This window comes from Bos indicus x Bos taurus, chromosome 7 (assembly GCF_003369695.1).
Source record: "Bos indicus x Bos taurus breed Angus x Brahman F1 hybrid chromosome 7, Bos_hybrid_MaternalHap_v2.0, whole genome shotgun sequence".
Taxonomy (NCBI): Eukaryota; Metazoa; Chordata; class Mammalia; order Artiodactyla; family Bovidae; genus Bos; species Bos indicus x Bos taurus.
The window spans coordinates 100,226,579-100,250,893 of NC_040082.1; the positions used below are offsets into that span (position 1 = coordinate 100,226,579).

A 24,315-nucleotide genomic window follows, 5' to 3' on the forward strand; every position below is an offset into this window, starting at 1 on the left:
ATTGAAAGAATCAATATAGTGCAATTGAGCATACTACCCAAAGCAATCTATAAATTCAATGCAATCCTTATCAAGCTATCAATGGTATTTCTCAGAGCTAGAACAAATAATTTCACAATTTGTATGGAAATACAAAAAAACCTCGACTAGCCAAAGCAATCTTGACAAAGAAGAATGGAACTGGAGGAATCAACCTGCCTGACTTCAGGCTCTACTACAAAGCCACTGTCATCAAGACAGTATGGTACTGGCACAAAGACAGAAATATAGATCAATGGAACAAAATAGAAAGCCCAGAGATAAACCCACACACCTATGGACACCTTATCTTTGACAAAGGAGGCAAGAATATACAATGGATTAAAGACAATCTCTTTAACAATTGGTGCTGGGAAAACTGAACCACTTGTAAAAGAATGAACCTAGAACACTTTCTAACACCACACACAAAAATAAACTCAATACTCAGCCATTAAAAAGAATACATTTGAATCAGTTCTAATGAGGTGGATGAAACTGGAGCCTATTATACAGAGTGAAGTAAGCCAGAAGGAAAAACATAAATACAGTATTCTAACGCATATATATGGAATTTAGAAAGATGGTAACAATAACCCTGTGTACGAGACAGCAAAAGAGACACTGATGTATAGAACAGTCTTATGGACTCTGTGGGAGAGGGAGAGGGTGGGAAGATTTGGGAGAATGACATTGTAACATGTAAAATATCATGTAAGAAACGAGTTGCCAGTCCAGGTTCGATGCACGATACTGGATGCTTGGGGCTAATGCACTGGGACGACCCAGAGGGATGGTATGGGGAGGGAGGAGGGAGGAGGGTTCAGGATGGGGAACGCATGTATACCTGTGGTGGATTCGTTTTGATGTTTGGCAGAACTGATACGATTATGTGGAGTCTAAAAATAAAATAAAATTAAAAAAAAAAAAAAAAACTCAAAATGGATTAAAGATCTCAACGTGAGGCCAGAAACTATAAAACTCATAGAAGAGACCATAGGAAAAATACTCTCTGACGTAAATCACAGCAGAATTCTCTATGACCCACCTCCCAGAATATTGGAAATAAAAGCAAAAATAAACAAATGGGACCCAATTAAACTCAAAAGCTTCTGCACAACAAAGGAAACTATAAGCAATGTGAAAAGACAGCCTTCAGAATGGGAGAAAATAATAGCAAATGAAGCAACTGACAAACAACTAATCTCAAAAATATACAAGCAACCTCTACAGCTCAATTCCAGAAAAAAATGACCCAATCAAAAAAATGGTCCAAAGAACTAAATAGACATTTCTCCAAAGAAGACATACAGATGGCTAACAAACACATGAAAAGATGCTCAACACCACTCATTATCAGAGATATGCAAATCAAATCTACAATGAGGTACCATTTCACGCCAGTCAGAATGGCTGTGATAAAAAAGTCTACAAGCAATAAATGCTGGAGAGGGTGGGGAGAAAAGGGAACCCTCTTACACTGTTGGTGGGAATACAACTAGTACAGCCACTATGGAGAACAGTGTGGAGATTCCCTAAAAAACTGGAAATAAAACTGCCTTATGATCCAGCAATCCCACTGCTGGGCATACACACTGAGGAAACTAGAACTGAAAGATACACGTGTACCCCAGTGTTCATCACAGCACTGTTTATAATAGCCAGGACATGGAATCAACCTAGATGTCCATCAACAGATGAATGCATAAGAAAGCTGTGGTACATATACACAATGAAGTATTACTCAGCCATTAAAAAGAATACATTTGAATCAGTTCTAATGAGGTGGATGAAACTGGAGCCTATTATACAGAGTGAAGTAAACCAGAAAGTAAAACACCAATACAGTATACTAATGCATATATATGGAATTTAGAAAGATGGTAATGATAACCCTGTATGCAAGCCAGAAAAAGAGACACAGATGTATACAACAGTCTTTTGGAGTCTGTGGGAGAGCGAGATGGTGGGATGATTTGGGAAAATGGCATTGAAACATGTATAATATCATATACAAAATGAATTGCCAGTCCAGGTTTGATGCATGATACTGGATGCTTGGGGCTGGTGCACTGGGATGACCCAGAGGGATGGTACGGGAGGGAGGTGGGAGGGGGAATTAGGATGGGGAATATGTGTATACCTGTGGCGGATTCATGTTGATTTATGGCAAAACCAGTATAATATTCTAAAGTAATTAACCTCCAGTTAAAATAAATAAATATATATTAAAAAAAAAACTCATTTACATAGTTTTAAAAAAGAGTGAGAATAAAGCTTAACAAGAGAGTTTCTAATATTGTATAAAGATACTGAATTCAAAGAAAAAAAAATGGAAATGCCAAAAAATAAGTGGAAGAAGAAAATTTTATTTCACAATGATCAAAGAAAAAGTTCTGGTTTGATACTTTGAGTTATGCAATCCAGAGCACTAGTATAATTGGTCTTTTATACAAGGCATGAAATACAATCTCTTTAGACTCTCTTTTATATCTCGGTTTCTCAGACTGTAAATGAAAGGGTTCAGCATGGGTGTGACCACAGTGTACATCACTGAGGCGACTGTACTTGAATGTGAGGTGTGGGTACCAGCAGAGCTAAGGAACACTCCTAAGGCTGTAAAATAAAATAGGAAGACAACTGAGAGGTGGGACACACAGGTGGAAAATGCTTTATACTTCCCCTGAGTTGATGTGAGTTTACATATGCAAGAAACTATTTTAGAATATGAGTAAAGGATACCAGCAAAAGGACCACCACCCATCAGGACAGCTGAAAAATACATCACTATGTTATTAAGAAAGTTGTCAGAACTGGCAAGTTGTACCACCTGACTGAGTTCACAGAAAAAGTGGGGGATTTGCACAACTGGACAAAAGGACAATTGTAGCACCATTAAGCTGTGTACCAAGGAATACAAGGCAATCTGCACCCAGGATATCAGAACCAGCAGTCCACAGAGCCAGAGGCTCATGATGACCATGTAGTGCAGGGGGTGGCAGATGGCCACATACCGATCATAGGCCATCACACTTAGGAGAATGTCATCTAATCCTGCAAAGAGTATGTAAAAATACATCTGGGTGATGCAGCCTTCATAGGTGATACCTTTGCTCTTGTTCTGGATATTCCACAGCATCTTTGGGATTGTGGTGGAGATGAAACAGAGGTCTACAAAGGACAGGTTGGAGAGGAAGAAATACATGGGGGTGTGGAGGTGGTAGTCTGAGCTGATGGCCAGGATAATGAGCAGGTTTCCAAACACAGCGATTAGGTACATGAAGAGGAAAAGCCCAAATATGAGAGGCTGCAGTTCTTGTTCTTCTGAAAGTCCCAGAAGAATAAATTCTGAAATTTGTGTACTATTTCCTGGTTCCATGGGGTAGAGGTGACTACCAGGGGAAAAAAAAAAACAAAAAACATGACTAGTTTGCACACAAACTGGCATAATTCACATAGCTGAAATACCTCAATTTCTATTTAGCCCTGAAGCAATTGAACTTATTACCTTATTTACAGAAAAGTTCTCTTCCAAAGTATACTCATTTCATCTCTGACAAAGATTTTTTGTCCCATTCTCATCACATTGGCAAAGAGCTCATATATTCTAGAGTTCTAATGAGGTATTTCTTCATTTATTTGAGAAATACATATTTAGTGCTGACCCAGTAGAAAGTGATGAAAAATAAATCTCTCCCAACCAAGGATGGTGAAAGAGGATATTCAAATACAACATGATAGAATATATCAGAATGTCACAGATGCTCTGAAGAAACCAAAACCAGGTATAAAGGAGAGAGTGGTAGGAGGTGTTATTTTGTCCTGAGTGTTCAGGGAAGAGCTTCAAACTAGGTGATGTTTGAAGATTCCTGAAGAGAGAGAAGAAGCCTTTGTGATGTCAGAAGAAGTGTGTGCCTGGCAAAGGGAGCTGCCACTGCTAATAACCTGACAAAGATGCTTGTTCCACATGTTCAAGTGAAAACAAGGAAGCCAGTGGGGTGAAGGAATAAGTAGGAGGGGAAGTAATTAGAGATGTTGTCAAGGATGCTGAGGAAAAATGTGGCCTCCCTGCTACAGCTGAACCTTCAGCACATAGAGAATCCCTCCTTCCATGTGGTTCCTTGCACTTTATGAATTTAGTTTGAAACCATCCTGCGAATTATGTCCGTTTCCCTACTTAGTTCCATCTATTGACCAACTTCTGACCTCTGTATTATAAGTCATTTTAACATATGAGTACAGATGCCTCTGCTTTAAGAACTTGTCTCTCTTCACAAGGCACAGGCAAACACACACACACACACACACACACACACACACACACACACACACACACGATGTTTCTGGCTTGTGTTACTATCATAAACTGGTCACCCAGATCCACCCTCATTAGGCCATGAATGATTAACACATGGAAAAACCAATACAATACTGTAAAGTTAAAAAATAAAATAAAATTCATAGCTTGTCAGATCAAATTATTATTCTCCAAAAGAATGTATAACTTTTACCCAGAAGTTTCAGGATTTTAAGAAATTTATGTGTTTTTTAATTGAAGCATAATAGCTTTACAGAATTTTGTTGTTTTCTGTCAAACCTCAACATGAATCAGCCGTAGGCATACATATATCCCCTCCCTTCTGAACCTCCCTCCTATCTCCCTACACATCCCACCCCCAAATTCCAGTTTATAAACTTCCTATAGAACAATAAATTGTTGGTAAGGCCCATTTCTTCTCGATATTTTGAGAAGAATGAAAAGCATGAGAGAGAAAGAAAAAGAAAAATGAAATGGACATAGGCAAATTAAGAGGGAAAATATCCAATAAACTCAAATGACCCCTGAGACGATGCAATAAAGAAAATTTCCTTGCTTCATCAATATTCCAATTCCAGTGGCATCACGTTGATGTCCAAGAAATAATAATAAAGAAGAATATATTTTTTCAAGGGCATAAACAGGGATATATTCATGATGTGATATATCTCAAGAGAATAAGCAAATGGAACATAAACTACCAATTCAAAATAATAAATAAATGAAATACAACAAAAGTTGGATATATTTTATATGAAGAAGCAGAATATTTATTTTTCCTGAGGAGTTTTCCTATTTGTTTACTTCAGTTCATAAATAAGATTACTAGACTTATTGTCTACTTTTACTGGAAGCCTTTTATGCCTCCAATTCCTTCCCAACCCATGGGGCTGCCTTGGTTGCTCTTAAGTAAAAAAAATCCGCCTGCAATCCAGGAGGCCAAGGTTCAGTCCCTTGGTCAGGAAGATCCCTGGAGAAGGATATTGCAACCCATTCCAGTATTTTGGCCTGGGAAATTCCATGGACAGAGGAGCCAGGTGGGCTACAGTCCATGTGGTCACAAAAGGATCAGATACAACTTAGCAAGTAAACCACCACCACCATTCCTTCTAACTGAACTTCCTCTATTACCATTTGTCAACACTGACGAGTGAAGGCTTCACGTTATTTTTTTTTTTTTACCTAAATAGATACACTAGTATTAGGAAAGCCGGAAAATAACTGCAGTGACCTCCTGCCTCTGGACTATGCTAGATTGGTCTTCAGTGACCTCAGGTACATGTTCCTGGATTCCGTCCTCTCTGACCTTCTCCTGAAATGTGTGAATTGCGGAGCTGTCACCTGCCTGAAGATTAAGAGAGAAGGCTTTCCCTGTAGAAGTCCAAGTTCCTTTCTGAATTATTGATGCAGACCAAATTTTTGTACCTAAACAAGACAACAGAAAGGGTTAAAATCAAACATTGGTTCCCAGAAAGATTCAGGAATCTAAGTTAAGGACTAGGTCCTCAGCAACCAAAGCGGCACAGGCTGAGGGGCTGCAGCAGAAGAGATATTTCCAGCTTCTTGTGTGAGCTCACAGGGCTTCTCCGGTGGTTCAGTGATAAAGAATCCACCTGCAATGCAGGAGTCGCAGGAGATGGGGGCTTGATTCCTGGGTCAGGAAAATCCCCTGGAGGACTGCATGGCAACCCACTCCAGTGTTCTTGCCTAGAGAATCCCATGGACAGAGTTGCCTAGAGGGCTACAGTCCATGAGGTCTCAAAGAGTTGGACAGGACTGAAGGGACTTAGCAAGCATGCACACATGTCAGCTAATTGGGCATATTTTCCTTTTGTTACTGCAGCCTCCAAGTACATGATTCCCCTTGGGGACACTGGGCTGGACATAATGCAATTATTTTTCTCTTGATTCTCTGTTGCTAGGTGATTGCATTATAGGTTGGGTGATTCAGTTTTTATCATTCCTTCCCCCTTAATTCTCCAGATTTCAAAGCACTAAGGCTCCCAGAACCTCATCACATCCCTGAGATCTAATTCTTTTTAAACTATAACACTGAGGATTTGTCTTGACGAGGTCCCTATGGTCTTCAAAGCTTTGATCTGTGGCAGAGAGAGAGAAAAAAAAAAAAACTACTGAAATCTTTAAAACTACTATTTCCCTCTTCAGAACTGGGGATAACTTTGCTCCTTCAATATAAAAATGTGGGTATTATACTCCCTGGATTCATACTAGTTTTTGCAAGCCAATTACAAGTTTCTCAGTTATATCAGAAGTCAACAGCTGCCCTTTAGTTTCTCATTATAAAATGTTTATAACTATAAGAAAAATATTTATATGTTGATATGATAAGTGAAAATCACTCAGTCGTGTCTGAGTCCATGAAATTCTCCAGGCAAGAATCCTGGAGTGGGTAGCCATTCCCTTCTCCAGGGTATCTTCCCAACCCAGGGATCAAACACAGGTCTCCCGCATTCCAGGCAGATTATTTACCGGCTGAGCCACAAGGGAAGCCCAGGAATACTGGAGTGCGTAGCCTATCCCTTATCCAATGGATCTTCCTGACACAGGAATTGAACCAGGGTCTCCTGTGTTGCAGGCAGATTCTTTACTGAGTTATCAGAGAAGCCTGATATGATATTAATATGACCATAAACCAGGCTTCCCAGGTAGCTCAGTGGTAAAGAATATGCCTGCCAATGCAGGAGATGTGAGAGATGCAGGTTTGATCCCTGGGTCGGGAAGATTCCCACTCCAGTATTTCCTGAGGAGTTTTCCTATTTGTTTACTTCAGTCAACCCACTCCAGTATTCTTCCCTTGAGTATCCCATGGACGGAAGAGCCTGGCAGGCTACAGTTCATGGGGTCACAAGCAGTTGGACACAACTGAGTGACTAACGCATGACTATTAAACTATCTTAGCATGTTATAGTGATTACCAAATTTAATTTTTTAAATAGTGCATTTTTTGAGGTAGCACTTTTTTGAATTCCATTCTCTGTTGTCAGATTGGAACTCAGAAGGATTTAATGTTCTTCTTAAAAGTACAAACCAAGTAAGGGCAGGAGTCTGGATTGAGGTCTCTTAGTTCTGGAACTCTGTCCCAGTGATTCTCAACCAGACATGATTTTGACACTGGAGATACTTGGAAATATCTGAAGGGATGCTACTAATCTTCTATAAACCACAGAACAGCACCCAATACAAATAATTCTCCTGTCCAAGGCAGCATAAGAATGAGAGAAATCCTATTCCAGACAAGAATATCTATAAATTCACTGTTCATACAATTTGTTCATACAAATCACCAAGGTCTGTGGTTCAAATGTTTATTCGGATTCCTCAGGTCTCTAGTGGCCCAGGGACTGTGTTTCTTATCATTTGAGCTGCAATATCAGATTCCAGTTCACATTTTTTACACCCTGAAAGAAGGGAACTTCTTTAACACTACCACTGGTGGTACTTTGATACTTGCCACTCCTAATAATCTTTTCAGAGCCCTGTGTATGTCTTCGTACCTTAGACTATAGATGAAGGAGCTCAGGATAGGTGTGATCACAGTGTACATCACTGAGGTGATTGCACTTGACTCTAAGCAGAAGGGCATGAGTAGCCACAGGGCTGAGGTACACTCAAAGCCCATGCAATGAAACAAGGATACAAGTGAGAAGTGAGATGCACAGGTGGAAAGCACTTTGCACTTCCCCCAAGCTGATGGTATTCCAGATAGTGAGGAAACTATCTTAGAGTAAAGAATCCCAGGTAAGAAATTTGTTGTTCAGTCACTCAGTTGTATCTGACTCTTTGTGACAGCATGGATTGCAGCATGCCAGGCTTCCCTGTCCCTCACCATATCCTGGAGCTTGCTCAAACTCATGTCCATCGAGTTGGTTATGCCATCCAGCTGTCTCATCCTCTGTTGTTCCCTTCTCCTCCTGCCTTCAATCTTTCCCAACATCAGGGTCTTTTTTTTTTTTTAACAAGTCAGCTCTTCACATCAGGTGGCCAAAATATTGAAGCTTGAGCTTCATCATCAGTACTTCCAGTGAATATTCAGTATTGGTTTCCTTTAGGATTGACTCATTTGATCTCCTTGCAGTCCGAGCAACTCTCACGAGTCTTCTCCAACACCACAGTTCAGAAGTATCAATTCTTTGATACACAGACTTCTTGGTGTTCCAACTCTCACATCCATACATGACTACTGGAAAAACCATAGCTTTAACTAGATGGACTTTCTTCAGCAAGGTCCCTGCTTTTTAATACACTGTTGAGGTTTGTCAAAGCTTTTCTTCCAAAGAACAAGTGTCTTTTAATTTTGTGACTGCAGTCACCATCTGCAGTGATTTTGGAGCCTAAGAAAATAAAGTCTCTCACTGTTTCCATTGTTTCCCCATCTCTTTCCCTTGAAGTGATGGGACCAGATACCATGATCTTAGTTTTTTGAATGTTGAGTTTTAAGAATGCTTTTTGACTCTCCTCTTTTACTTTCATCAAGAGGCTCTTTAGTTCCTCTTCACTTTCTGCCATAAGGGTGGTGTCATCTGCATATCTGAAGTTATTGCTATTTCTCCTGGAAATCTTGATTCCAGCTTGTGCTTCATCCAACCCAGCATTTCTCTGCATGTAAGTTAAATAAGAAGAGTGACAATATACAGCCTTGACACACTCTTTTCCCAGTTTGGAACTGGGAACCAATTACCAATCTGAAATATAACAGTTTCAAATTACATCATCATGTCATTAAGAAAGGTGTCACAATTGACTATTTGGACCTCTTATTTGCTTTTACAGGAAAAGTACAGAATTCCAAGAAGGTACAGAAGGAAAGTTGCAACACTGTTAATATTTGTAACAAAGAATGTAGGGCATTCATGTACCAAACACCAGAACCAGCAATCCACAAGTGTGTGTGTAGGGAGGGGTGCAGGGGCTGGTGGTGTTCATGGTGACAGGATGGTGAAGAGTTTGAAAGATGGCCATGAAGTGGTCATAGGTCTTTGTGGTCAGTACAATGCAGCCCAAATCGATAAAGAGTAGGTAAATGTATATTCATAGGTTATGGCTTTGCCTTCTTTGGGATGGTGATGAATGTGAAACATATCTTAAAGGAACAGATTGGAAAAGAAGAATTACATGGGTGTGTGAAGTCAGAGATGGTGGCTAGGATAATAAGCAGGTTTCTAAGCACAGTGATCTGGTACATGGGGAGAAAATGTGCAAATATAAAGTGCTGCAGTTCTGGTTTCCCTATTAATTTCAGAAGAAGAAAATTTGAAATTCGTGTATCATTTTCTGGTCTCATGTGGCCCTCATCAACTTGTTGCTTTTTGTTTCTTTGATAATAGCCATTCTCACTGTGTGCAGGTGTACCTCATTGCAATTTTGGTCTCTGTTTCTTTGAAGATTAATGATGTTAAGCCTCTTTTCATGTGTCTGTTGGCCATTTGTATATCTTCCTTGGGGGAAAATGTCTATTGAGGGTCCTCTACCTATTTTTAATATGGTTGTTTATTTATTTATTTAAATTGAGTTGACTTAGCCTGATACATAGTTTAAGTTTTCTGTTTTTGCCTATCAACTTGATTTTTTTTGGTACTTCTGCCCTCTCATTTGAAGTAGAAGAGAACACTTCAACTTTGCTTATGATGGTTCTGGGTGCTGAACTCCCCCAGCTTTTCTTTATTTGGGAGAGCCTTTATATCTTCTTCATATCTGAAGGACACCTTTGCTGGATGGAGGATTCTTGGCTAGCAGTTTTTATATCACAATAGTTTGAGAATGATATTCCATTCTCTCTTGGTCTATGGATTCTGTGCTAAGAAATTTCTTGATAACCCAATGCAGGTATCTTTGCAGGGTGCTCACTTTTTTTCTGGATACCTTTAATATTCTTTCCTTTTAATAACTTTTATTGAAATGTAATTGATTTACAATGTCATATTAGTTCCAGGTATAGAGAAAATTATATATATCAGAGGAGGCAATGGCACCCCACTCCAGTACTATTGCCTGGGAAATCCCATGGACAGAGGAGCGTGGTAGGCTACAGTCCATGGAGTTGCAAAGAGTTGGATGCGGCTAAGCGACTTCACTTTCACTTTTCACTTTCATGTATTGGGGAAGGAAATGGCAGTCCACTCCAGTGTTCTTGCCTGGAGAATCCCAGAGATGGGGAAGCCTGGTGGGCTGCCGTCTATGGGGTCGCACATAGTTGGACACAACTGAAGTGACTTAGAAGTAGCAGTATATATATATATATATATATATATATATATATATATATATATTCTTTTTTATATTATTTTCTAGTATAGATTATTATAAGATATTGAGTTTATTTTCCTGTATTTAATTCCCTAGGTCTTTGTTGATTGTCATATCTATCTATCTATATATAGAGAGATATTAGTATATAAAAACAGCATTCTTTCACTGACTTTTAAAAATTTTTTTCTTTATTTATTTGCTGTATTTCTGACTGCACCAAGTCTTCCTTGCTTTGTTGGGGCTTTCTCTGGTTGTGGAGGTTGGGGGTGCTACTCTTCACCATGGTGACCTCTCTTGCTGCAGAGCACAGGCTCTACAGTACAGGCTCAGTAGTTGTGGTGCCCCTTCTTAGTGACTTTGTGGCATGTGGAATCTTTTCAGACCAGGCATCACCCCCAGTGCCTGTTCCCACCTTGGCAGGCAGATTCTTGCTTACTGCACCACCAGAGAAGTCTTTTCATTCATTGACTTTTGACAGTTTTAATACGTGTGTGTTGGAGAAGGTCTTTTGCATTGAAACATTTATGTGTTCTATTATACCTCTGTAGATGTGTGCATTCGGTTCTTGCCCCAGACTTGGAAAATTCTCAGCTATTATTTCTATACATAATCTCTCTGTTCCTTTCTCCCTCTCTTCTGCTTTTGAGACACCCAATATCCTTCTTACCTGTTCTAGTAGAGTCAGAAGTTTCTCAGAGAATATCTTCATTAAAAAAAAAAAAAAAATATATATATATATATATATATATATATATATGTTCTGTCCTCACATCTACCTGAATCATTCTACCTTTGAACTCACTATCTCTCTACTCCATATGGTCTCCATTTCCAGTGCTTTGCAATTCATCCTTCATCTCATTTACTGAGTTCTTTAGCTCCAGAATTTCTGTTTACTTATGTTTAAGAGCTTTCATCATTTTGGACACTGTTCCTAATGTTCATTATTTTTATTCCTCAGCTAACTGATGTGTCTTTGTGAGTTTTCTTGTAGCTTGTTGAGCTTCTTCATGACTATGTTGAATTCTCCACTTGCTTGATCACAATCTTCAATTCAGTCCAGTTCAGTTCACTCACTCAGTTGTGTCCGAATCTTTGTGACCCCATGATTGCAGCACGCTAGGCCTCCCTGTCCATCACCAACTCCCAAAGTTCATTCAAACTCATGTCCATCGAGTCGGTGATGCCATCCAGCTATCCCATCCTCTGTCATCCCCTTTTCCTCCTGCCCCCAATTCCTCCCAGCATCAGAGTCTTTTCCAATGAGTCAACTCTTTGCATGAGGTGGCCAAAGTACTGGAGTTTCAGCTTTAGAATCATTCCTTCCAAAGAACACCCAGGGTTGATCTGCTTTAGAATGAACTTGTTGGATCTCCTTGCAGCCCAAGGGACTCTCAAGAGGCTTCTCCAACACCACAGTTCAAAAGCATCAATTCTTCAGCGCTCAGCTTTCTTCACAGTCCAACTCTCACATCCATACATGACCACTGGAAAAAACGTAGCCTTTACTAAATGGACCTTTGTTGGCAAAGTAATATATTTGCTCTTGATTATGCTATCCAGGTTGGTCATAGCTTTCCTTCCAAGGAGTAAATGTCTTTTAATTTCATGGCTGCAGTAACCATCTTCAGTGATTTTGGAGCCCCCCAAAATAAAGTAACACTGTTTCCCCATCTATTTGCCATGAAGTGATGGGACAAGATGCCATGATCTTCGTTTTCTAAATGTTGCACTTTAAGCCAACTTCTTGACTCTCCTCTTTCACTTTCATCATCGATCACAATCTTACAGGATGTTAAATTAGTTCATGGAGAACTGTAATTTTCTTTTTGTGATTCCATGTTACTGTGGTTTTTCATGATGCCCAGTGGGTTGCTCCTCCGTCCATTCATTTGAAGGAGCAAACAGTGTTCTTATGTAGGTAAAGCCTTGTATACTTTGATTCTAACAATTCAACAGATTGCTAACAGAGTTCCTTCTGCGTTTTTCAATTAAGTGACTTTGTGGCACAAGATTTTGCTTTCTTTCATATGAGCTGTGAGAGGGTAACAGGCAGGAAGGCCAGGGTTCTCCAAATGGAGGAAATAGCCTGCAAGTGTCAGACATTTTTATCTCTCTTAAGCGGCAGGAGGAAACAAACTAGCAATATTTTTTCCTTCTTTATACAAATTTAAAGGGAGGTTTCTCTTAAAATACTGTGTGACCATAATGACACCTGGTTTCACCTGAAGTTAGGTATTCTTGAGCCTAGAGATAACCAATGCCTTTTTCTTATGAAAATGTTTGTCTTAAGCTATGCTAATGTACTATGTCTTTACCCCAAACTCTGTCTCCAAGTTGGTTCCGCCTCTTGGCCCAGAACCTACTTGACAAACCAGTATGGATATTGTTCCCCTAATCTATGTAAATGAAACTATTTGTATGGTGATCTGTCCTTCTTCAAGATTCAAGTTAATCACTTTATGGCCCAGGATAAACCATTTGGCGCCAAGACTATCCCAAAATGCATCTTATGGGTGAGGGGCCTGGTGCCATTCTAAATTTTAAGACATTCCTTTCTTTCATTAACAGACTGCTAGTGACTATATAACATCCAGCTGAAGACTAGCAGGGGAGTACTCTTTTTGCCCCCTTCTGATGCCTATGTCAGAAGCTTTCTCTATCTCCTTTATACTTTAATAAAACTTTATTACACAAAAGCTCTGAGCGATCAAGCCTCATCTCTGGCCCCGGATTGAATTCTCCTCCAGGCACCAAGAATCCAGGTGTATTCACGTGATTCAACAACAACCTTTCAGCTGCTCCTGGCTATATTTGAGGAACTACATTTTTTGCATCTCATGGCCTCTTCCATAGGCATTGTCATTGTCCTTGCCATCAATGTTTGTTACACCAGCATCACTGGTGACCTGGTGTTGTCAGTGTCCCTGATGTGGCTGGCATCTTTGCTGGGGGTTCCCAGAGTGTTAGGTGCTCTTGCCACATGCAGGGTGACCTTGCTTGGCCCCCCCCCCCCCCCACTGATACCTGGTTCCCTGGGGCTGCAGGTGCTGCTGCATCCAGGAGGCCAGGGTTACGCACACCACCCCAAGTGGGACTCCCAGGTGCTCTGGGGCTGCAGGCTTAGCTGCCTCAGCCATGGGGTTGGATCAGCATCACCAACTCTCCTGTTCCCCTGGCTCCACCTCCTGCATGTGAAAAATCCGCTCACCTTCAGATGTACAACTGTGTGTATCTCTGGTGTCCCAACGTGTTGGATAGGAAAAAAAAAAAAAAAAACCTTTAGTTATGCATGATGTTATGTATAAGTTGTAGATTGAGGGGAGCAACAAAGGGAGTGTCTTCTGCCACCATAATACTCATGTCACCAATAATAGACTTTTCCCCACAAGCTATAAGGTTTAACTTGTGGCTTCCCAGGTGCTGCTGCTGCTGCTAAGTAGCTTCAGTTGTGTCTGACTCTGTACGACCCCATAGATGGCAGACCACCAGGCTCCCCTGTCCCTGGGATTCTCCAGGCAAGAACACTGGAGTGGGTTGCCATTTCCTTCTCCAAGGCATGAAAGTGAAAAGTGAAAGTGAAATCACTCAGTTGTGTCTGACTCTTCGCGAACCCATGGACTGCAGCTTACAAGGCTCCTCTGTCCATGGAATTTTCCAGGCAAGAGTACTGCAGTGGGGTGCCATTGCCTTCTCCCTTCCCAGGTGGCTCAGGTGGCTCAGTGGTTAAGAATTCACCTGCCAATGCAGGAGATGCAGGAGATGCAGGTTCGATTCCAGGGTCAAGAAAATCCCCAGAAGGGGAAATGGCAACCTACTCCAGTATTCTTGCCTGGAGAATCCCATGGACAGAGGAGCCTGGTGAGCTACAGTCCATGGGTTCATAAAGAACAGACACCACTGAGGACACATGCATAAGCATAAGATTAAAATACACAAATGGAGTAGACTATCATATATTCAGATCAGATCAGATCAGTCGCTCAGTCGTGTCCGACTCTTTGCGACCCCATGAATCGCAGCACGCCAGGCCTCCCTGTCCATCACCAACTCCCAGAGTTCACTCAAACTCACATCCATCGAGTCAGTGATGCCATCCAGCCATCTCATCCTCTGTCGTCCCCTTCTCCTCCTGCCCCCAATCCCTCCCAGCATCAGAGTCTTTTCCAATGAGTCAACTCTTCACATGAGGTGGCCAAAGTACTGGAGTTTTAATTTTAACATCATTCCTTCTGAAGAAATCCCAGGGCTGATCTCCTTCATAATGGACTGGTTGGATCTCCTTGCAGTTAGTGAAGAAATAATTGCTACATGGCTCCATACAACCCCATGGATGAGCTTTAGAGTTCCAACGTATAGAATTACTGAGAACATAGACTCATGAGAAATCCAGCAGAGATCAGAACACCTCCTTAATATTAAATCTCATTTGATAATAAAGACATCATATTAGAACAGTTACTGTTAGGATGAGTGGTTATGTGGCAACAAGTAACTGAATAAAATAAAAAATGGCATAGAACTGAGATTAACTCCAATAATCTCACTCTATGCATTTATTCTGATCTTTAAAGATAGCATTCACTACTCTGTTTTTTAATTGTATTACAGATAATTATATTCAAAAGTTTATTCTATTGCAGTTTCCTCCCAGGTAAGCAGGATATTGGCAAACATGTTTGCACAAATTGTGACCTGAACCACATGACTGGATAGGCAGTCAAGCTCTCTAGTGAGTCATCTTTGATCATGAGGTATATACACATACTATACATATAGAAAGATTTGACCCTTGAATAATGCAGAGTTTGGAAGCAAGGACACCTTGTGCAATTGAAAATCTGCCTGTAACATTGCAGTCAACCTTCCTTATCCATAGCTCCACACCCTCTGATTCAGTCAACCCTTTTATAAAATTATATAAATTGCCCTGGATTTCACTTGTACACTTTTTCATATGAGTACTATATCTCATGAATTTTTTTTCCAGAAAGCAAGGCAAAAATTACTCAGGATGACATTTGTCTTTTAAGAAAATATTATTCCTCATGTCACTCCATAAAAAATAGAAATGCCCAAATATCTCATATCTAAAGTTCGGAAAATTTTGAAGTAGAAAGAAGCACAACTTTAAAAAAAACCCTAAATGATAGTATGAAAAGAAATTTTAATAAAGTGAGTAACTGAGATTGTATAGAAATTTGAATTTTTATACAAATGGATATCCAAGGAATTAAGTAGAAGGAGCAAATTTTATTCCACACTGAGGAAAGTGTCACAATTACTGATTCTCAGGCTTTGAGCAATGCAGTCAAGGGCACTTCATCTGCCCCAGGACAATTGGCCTTTTTATAGCTACTATTCCATAGACTCTCTTCAGAGCCCTCTTTATGTCTTTGTTCCTCAGACTGTAGATGAATGGGTTCAGCATGGGTGTGACCACAGTGAACATCACGGAGGCTGTTGCACTTGAGTGTGAGCTGTGTGTAGCTGCAGAGCTAAGGTACACCCCCAGGCTTGTAGAATAAAATAGTAAGACAACTGAGAGATGAGATGCACAAGTGGAAAATGCTTTAAACTTTCCCTGAGTTGATAAGATTCTTTGTATGGAAGAGACTATCTTAGAGTAAGAGTAAAGGATACCAGCAAACGGCCCACCAGCTAGTAGCACTGATGCCAAATACATCACTGTGTCATTAAGAAAGGTGTTAGAACAGGCAAGTTGGAGCATCTGATTGAGTTCACAAAAAAATTGGGGAATTTCCACCTTTGTACAGAAGGTTAGCTGCAAAGCCATTAAACTTTGTAACAAGGAATGCACAGCACTCACCACCCAGGGCACCAATACCAGCAGTCCACAGAGCCGAGGGTTCATGATGACTGTGTAGTGCAGGGGGTGGCATATGGCCACAAAGCGGTCGTAGGCCATCACTGTCAGGAGGAAGTCATCTACTCCTGCAAGGAATATGTAAAAATACACCTGGACGATGCAGCCTTCATAGGTTATGACTTTGCTCTGGTTCTCAATATTCTGCAGCATCTTTGGGATGGTGGTGGAGGTGAGGCAGATGTCTACAAAGGACAAGTTGGAGAGGAAGAAGTACATGGGGGTGTGAAGGTGGGAGTCAGAGATGGTGACCAGGATGATGAGCAGGTTTCCAAACACAGCGATCAGGTACATGGAGAGGAAAAGCCCATAGATGAGGGGCTGCAATTTTGGATCTTCCGAGAATCCCAGAAGAAAAAATTCCGAAAAGTGTGTATTGTTACCTGGTTTCATGTGGTGGAGGTGACTACCAGGAAAAATGAAAATAACATGAGTAATGTTCACACAAATTGGCATAACTCACATAATGCAATTTCTATTTTGCTCTCAATAAATTAATTTTAATATCTTGTGTTTAGAAAAGTTCTATTTCATCTCTAGCTGGGCATTTTTGACCCCTTCTAAGCATATTCCCAAAGAAGTCATGCATTCTACAGTTGTAATGAGAAATACTTTCATACATTTGAAGAATATATATTGAGTGTCAACCATGTTCAAAGCACATATTGTTTAGTTGCTAAGCCGGATCTGGCACTTTTGAGACTCCCCGAACTGTATGTAGCCTGCCAAGCACCTCTGTCCATGAGATTTCCCAGGCAAGAATACTGCAATGGGTTGCCATTTCGTTCTCCGGGTGATCTTCTCAATCCAGGGTTTGAACCCGCCTCTCCTGCATTGCCAGATAGATTCTCTACCAATGAGCCACCTGTCAAGTCCCTCCAAACAAATACAGGTAACAAATAGACGGTGCTGAAAAACAAAAATGTTCACAATCCAGTGATGGTGAAAGATAATGTGTAAATATAATATGTCAAGTAATAACAGTTGGTATGAAGAAAACAAAGCTAGATATAAAAGAGTGTAGTAGGAGGTATTTTCATGTACTGAGTGTTCAGGTAAGGCCAGCAAACAAGGTGATAGTTGAACAGAGAGCTCAAGAAAGAGAGAGAAGGATCTATTATGATATCAAGAGAAATATGTGCCTGGCGAGGGGATGGCCACTACAAAAGACCTAAGGAAAATGCTTGTTTTTGCACTTTATGAATTTAGTTGCAAAAGCATCCTATGAATTAAAGCATCTCCCATCCTTAGTACCTTCTGCTAACTGAGGTCTGGGGTACGTGATATAGGGCACCTTAATATATGAATCCAAGCACCTCTGCTTAAAGAACTGCTCTCAAGGCACAAGCTCACACACACTCTCACACCTTGTCCTCCTGGGCTATGTTCCTAACACACATTTCTCACCCAGAACCACCCTCCTCACACCATATACCATTGTAACTGAAGATGACCATATCAGATCATCTTTATCTTACAGAATGTATAAATGGTACCCAGAATGAATGGATAAGAAAGCTGTGGTACATATACACAATGGAGTATTACTCAGCCATTAAAAATAATACATTTGAATCAGTTCTAATAAGGTGGATGAAACTGGAGCCTATTAAACAGAGTGAAGTAAGCCAGAAAGAAAAACACCAATACAGTATACTAACACATATACATGGAATTTAGAAAGATGGTAACAATAGCCCTGTATACGAGACAGCAAAAGAGACACTGATGTATAGAACAGTCTTTTGGACTCTGTGGGAGAGGGAGAGGGTGGGATGATTTGGGAGAATGACATTGGAATATGCATAATGTCATATATGAAACGAGTGACCAGTCCAGGTTCGATGCACGATACTGGATACTTCGGGCTGGTGCACTGGGAAGACCCAGAGGGATGGTATGGGGAGGGAGGGGGGAGGAGGGTTCAGGATGGGGAACACATGTATACCTGTGGCAGATGCATTTTGATATATGGCAAAACCAATAAAATATTGTAAAGTTAAATTTAAAAAAATCCAGTTCACAGACTGCCCATAGACCAATAAACTTGGGGTTCATTTTTATGATCGCTTTCAGCTTTGTATTTAAAGAAATATAAAAAGTATGTGAGTGTGTGAAAGAGAGGTGGAGGGAGAGAGAAGAGAGGGAAATGAAATAGACATTAGGGGGGTAAAAGATTTAACAAGCTCTAATAGTCCCTGAGACTACATGATGAATTAAACCTTCCTTTGTTTGGCAACATTCCAATTCCAGTTATCTCTACTTGATGTCCAGGAAAAATAATTTTCAAAAAGAAAAATACATGTTTACCTTGACAAAACAGTTATACTTTTATAATGAATGAAACTTGAAATATTTGACTACCCCAAAAGAAAAATGGGCAAAGTAAATAAAGTGAAGTGAAGTGTCTCAGTCGTGTCCGACTCTTTGCTACCTCATGGACTGTAGCCCACCAGGCTCCTCCATCCATAGAATTTTCCAGGCAAGAATACTGGATTGGGCTGCCATTTCCTTCTCCAGGGGATCTTCTTGACCCAGGGATCGAACCCAGGTCTCCCTCATCGCAGACAGACGCTTTACCATCTGAGACACAAACAAAAATGAGTATCCAAAGGAAAACAACAAAAGCTAAACGTGTTTTATATAAAGCAATAGAAGAAAGATTCCCAAAATCTTTTCCATTTCTTTGACCAATTTTTTACTGTGCTATAGGGAATGAGGCAAGCTCTTTCCCAGTTTTCTTATGGGGCATCGTGTGTTTGTTATTCTTGGAGTTTAAGCACTGTCATATTTTAAAAATAAATCTGATGAGCATAGCCCAATGTTATTCTGGTCTTTGTTCAACACGCAAAAGGCTTTTCAAACTATACTCTGACACCATGTCAATCCATCCTATTGTCCTGAATAAATTTTTTCATAGGATTCATGCCTGAACATGTTATATTATATTATATTAAATGTTCATTGTATTATTACTTTACCATGACAATGCAAAATCCTAATCATCAGAGACTTCAACTGCTATGGTCACTATTTTTTTTCCCATAATATCATTTTATTATCACAATCTGTACATATCTGTAGTTGTTTTTCTCTTTTCATTCCTATTATTGTTGACCTATAGCTTTTCTTTTTTTTAATATAAATTTATTTGTTTTAATTGGAGGCTAATTACTATTGTACTTTCAGAAAGATATGTGAATATATTTGCACTTAAATAGAAAAAAGGCCTTTCCAGGTGGCGCTAGTGGTAAAACAAAAACAAAAACAAAAACAAAAACAAACCTGTCTGCCAATGCAGGAGGCATAAGAGAGGCAGGTTCAATTCCTGGGTCAGGAAGATCCCCTGGAGGAGGGAATGAAAGCCACTCTAGTATTCTTGCCTGGAGAATCCCATGAACAGAGGAGCCTGGTGGGCTACAGTCCATATGGTCACAAAGAGTCAGAAACAACTGAAGCCACTTAACATGCATGCAGGCAAACAGAAACATATGTATAGAACAGTCTTTTGGACTCTGTGGGAGAGGGAGAGGGTGGGACAATTTGGAAGAATGGCATTGAAACATGTATAATATCATATATGAAATGAGTCACCAGTCCAGGTTCAATGCATGATACTGGATGCTTGGGGATGGTGTACTGGGACGACTCAGAGGGATGGTACAAGGAGGGAGGAAGGAGGAGGGTTCAGGATGGGGAACACGTGTATACCTGTGGCAGATTCATGTTGATATATGGCAAAACCAATACAATATTGTAAAGTTAAAAAATAAAATTAAAATAAATAAATAAATAAATAACCACAATCACAGAAAACTAGTCAATCTAATCACACAGACCACAGCCATGTCTAACTCATTGAAATTAAGCCATGCAACGTAGGGCCACCTAAGATGGACAGGTCATGGTGGAGAGGTCTGACAGAATGTGGTCCACTGGAGAAGGGAATGGCAAACCACTTCAGTATTCTTACCTTGAGAACCATATGAACAGTATGAAAAGGCAAAATGATAGGATACTGAAAGAGGAACTCCCCAGGTCAGTAGGTGCCCAATATGCTACTGGAGATCAGTGGAGAAATAACTCCAGAAAGAATGAAGGGATGGAGCCAAAGCAAAAACAATACCCAGCTGTGGATGTGACTGGTGATAGAAACAAGGTCCGATGCTATAAAGAGCAATATTGCATAGGAACCTGGAATGTTAGGTCCATGAATCAAGGCAAATTGGAAGTGGTCAAACAGGCGATGCCAAGAGTGAACGTCGACATTCTAGGAATCAGCAAACTAAAATGGACCGGAATGGGTGAATTTAACTCAGATGACCATTATACCCACTACTGCAGGCAGGAATCCCTTAGAAGAAATGGAGTAGCCATGATGGTCAACAAAAGAGTCTGAAATGCAGTACTTGGATGCAATCTCAAAAGTGACAGAATGATCTCTGTTCGTTTCCAAGTCAAACCATTCAATAGCACAGTAATCCAATCTATGCCCCAACCAGTAATGCTGAAGAAGCTGAAGTTGAACGGTTTTATGAAGACCTACAAGACCTTTTAGAACTAACACCCCAAAAAAGATGTCCTTTTCATTATAGGAGACTGGAATGCAAAAGTAGGAAGTCAAGAAACACCTGGAGTAACAGGCAAATTTGGCCTTGGAATATGGAATGAAGCAGGGCAAGGCTAATAGAGTTTAGCCAAGAGAATGCACTGGTCATAGCAAATATCCTCTTAGAACAACACAAGAGAAGATTTTACACAGGGACATCACCATATGGTCGATACCAAAATCAGATTGATTATATTCTTTGCAGCCAGAGATGGAGAAGCTTTATACAGTTAGCAAAAACAAGACCAGGAGCTGACTGTGGCTCAGACCATGAACTACTTATTGCCAAATTCAGATTTAAACTTAAGAAAGTAGGAAAAACCACTAGACCATTCAGGTATGACCTAAATCAAATCCCTTTTGATTATACAGTGGAAGTGAGAAATAGATTTAAGGGACGAGATCTGATAGATAAGAGTGCCTGATGAACTATGGACTGAGGTTCATGACATTGTACAGGAGACAGGGATCAAGACCATCCCCATGGAAAAGAAATGCAAAAAAGAAGAATGGCTGTCTAGAGAGGTCTTACAAATAGCTGTTAAAAGAAGAGAAGCAAAAAGAAAAGGAGAAAAGGAAAGATATAAGCACCTGAATGCATTGTTCCAAAGAATAGCGAGGAGAGATAAGAAAGCCTTCCTCAGCAATCAACACAAAGAAATAGAGGAAAACAACAGAATGGGAAAGACTAAAGATCTCTTCAAGAAAATTAGAGATACAAAGGGAATATTTCATGCAAAGATGGGCTCAAAAAAGGACAGAAATGGTATGGACCTAACAGAAGCAGAAGATATTAAGAAGAGGTGGCAATAATACACAGAAGAACTGTACAAAAAATATCTTTCTGACCCAGATAATGACGGTGTGATCACTCACCTAGAGCCAGACACCCTGGAATGTGAAGTCAAGTGAGCCTTAGAAAGCATCACTACGAACAAAGCTAGTGGAGTTGATGGAATTCCAGTTTATCTATTTCAAATCCTGAAAGATGATGCTGTGAAAGTGCTGCACTCAATATGCCAGCAAATTTGGAAAACTCATCAGTGGCCACAGGACTGGAAAATGTCAGTTTTCATTCCAATCCCAAAGAAAGGCAATACCAAAGCATGCTCAACCTACCGCATAATTGCACTCATCTCACATGCTAGTAAAATAATGCTCAAAATTCTCCAGGTCAGGCTTCAGCAATACATGAACCATGAACTTCCAGATATCCAAGCTGGTTTTAGAAAAGGCAGAGGAACCAGAGATTAAATTGCCAACATCTGCTGACTTAAGTTTGGTTCAGTCACTCAGTCATGTCCGACTCTTTACGACCCCAAGAATTGCAGCACACCAGGCCTCCCTGTCCATCACCAACTCCCAGAGTTTACTCAAACTCACGTCCATCAAGTCGGTGATGCCATCCAGCCATCTCAGTCTGCTGGATCATCAAAAAAGCAAGAGAGTTCCAGAACAATATTTCTGTTTTATTGACTATGCCAAAGCCTTTGACTGTGTGAATCACAATAAATTGTGGAAAATTCTGAAAGAGATGGGAATATCAGACCACCTGACATGCCTCTTGAGAAGCCTATATGCTGGGCAGGAAGCAACAGTTAAAACTGGACATGGAACAACAGACTGGTTCCATATAGGAAAAGGAGTACAGCAAGGCCATATATTGTAACCCTGCTTATTCAACTAATATGCAGAGTACATCATGAGAAACACTGAGCTGGAAGAAGCACAAGCTGGAATCAGGATTGCCAGGAGAAATATCAATAACCTCAGGTATGCAAATGACACCACCCTTAAGGCAGAAATTGAGGCGAAACTAAAAAGCGTCTTGATGAAAGTGAAAGAGGAGAGTGAAAAAGTTGGCTTAAAACTCAACATTCAGAAAATGAAGATCATGGCATCTGGTCCCATCACTTCATGGGAAATAGATGAGGAAACAGTGGAAACAGTGTCAGACTTTATTTTGGGGGGCTCCAAAATCACTGCAGATGGTGATTGCAGCCATGAAATTAAAAGACCCTTACTCCTTGGAAGAAAGTTATATCCAACCTAGATAGCATATTGAAAAGCAGAGACATTACTTTGCCAACAAATGTCCATCTAGTCAAGGCTATGGTTTTTCCAATGGTCATGTATAGATGTGAGAGTTGGACTGTGAAGAAAGCTGAGCGCTGAATAATTGATGATTTTGAACTGTGATGTTGGAGAAGACTCTTGAGAGTCTCTTGGACTACAAGGAGAGCCAACCAGTACATTTGAAAGGAGATCAGTCCTGGATGTTCTTTGGAAGGAATGATTCGAAGGCTGAAACTCCATTACTTTGGCCACCTCATGTGAAGAGTTGACTCACTGGAAAGTACTCTGACTAGGAGGGATTGGGGGCAGGAGGAGAAGGGGATGACAGAGGATGAGATGGCTGCATGGCATCACCAATTCGATGGAAGTGAGTTTGAGTGAACTCCAGGAGTTGGGGATGGACACGGAGGCCTGGTGTGTTGCAATTCATAGGGTTGCAAAGAGTTGGACACAACTGAGCGACTGAACTGAATGATAAGTGATCTTCTCAACCCAGGGGTTGAAACGCCTCTCCTTCATTGCCAGATAGATTCTCTATCACTGAGCCACCTGAAAAGTCTCCCCAAACAAATACAGGTAGCATATATATGGTGCTGAAAGCTGGAAGTTTTCACAATCCAGTGATGGCAAAAGATGATGTGCAAATATAATATAATACATCAAGTAATAAGAGTTGCTATGAAGAAAACAAAACTAGATATAAAAGAGAGTAGTAGGAGGTACGGAGAAGGCAATGGAACCCCACTTCAGTACACTTGCTTGGAAAATCCCATGGATGGAGGAGCCTGGAAGGCTTCAGTCCATGGGGTCACTGAGGGTCGGACACGACTGAGTGACTTCACTTTCATTTTCACTTTCATGCATTGGAGAAGGAAATGGCAACCCACTCCAGTGTTCTTGCCTGGAGAATCCCAGGGATGGGGGAGCCTGGTGGGCTGCCATCTATGGGGTCGGACACGACTGAAGTGACTTAGAAGCAGCAGCAGTAGGAGGTATTTTCATGTATTGAGTGTTTAGGTAAGGCCAGAAATCAAGGTGATAATTGAACAGATAGCTCAAGAAAGGGAGAGAAAGATCTAGCATGATATCAAGAGAAATATGTGCCTGAGGGAATGGTCACTACAAAGGACCTAAGGAAAA

General features: G+C 40.5%; 1 protein-coding gene across 1 annotated transcript; it reads right to left on the bottom strand.

Annotated features, from left to right (window-relative positions):
* Positions 1-2,449: 2,449 nt before the first annotated feature.
* Positions 2,450-16,883, bottom strand: LOC113896403. The gene is made up of 2 exons (XM_027548600.1): positions 15,925-16,883; positions 2,450-3,410 (listed from the first exon to the last, which is right to left on the bottom strand). The coding sequence occupies exons 1-2, from the start codon at positions 16,881-16,883 to the stop codon at positions 2,450-2,452; spliced, it is 1,920 nt and encodes a 639-aa protein (XP_027404401.1).
* Between the last annotated feature and the right edge of the window lie 7,432 nt (positions 16,884-24,315).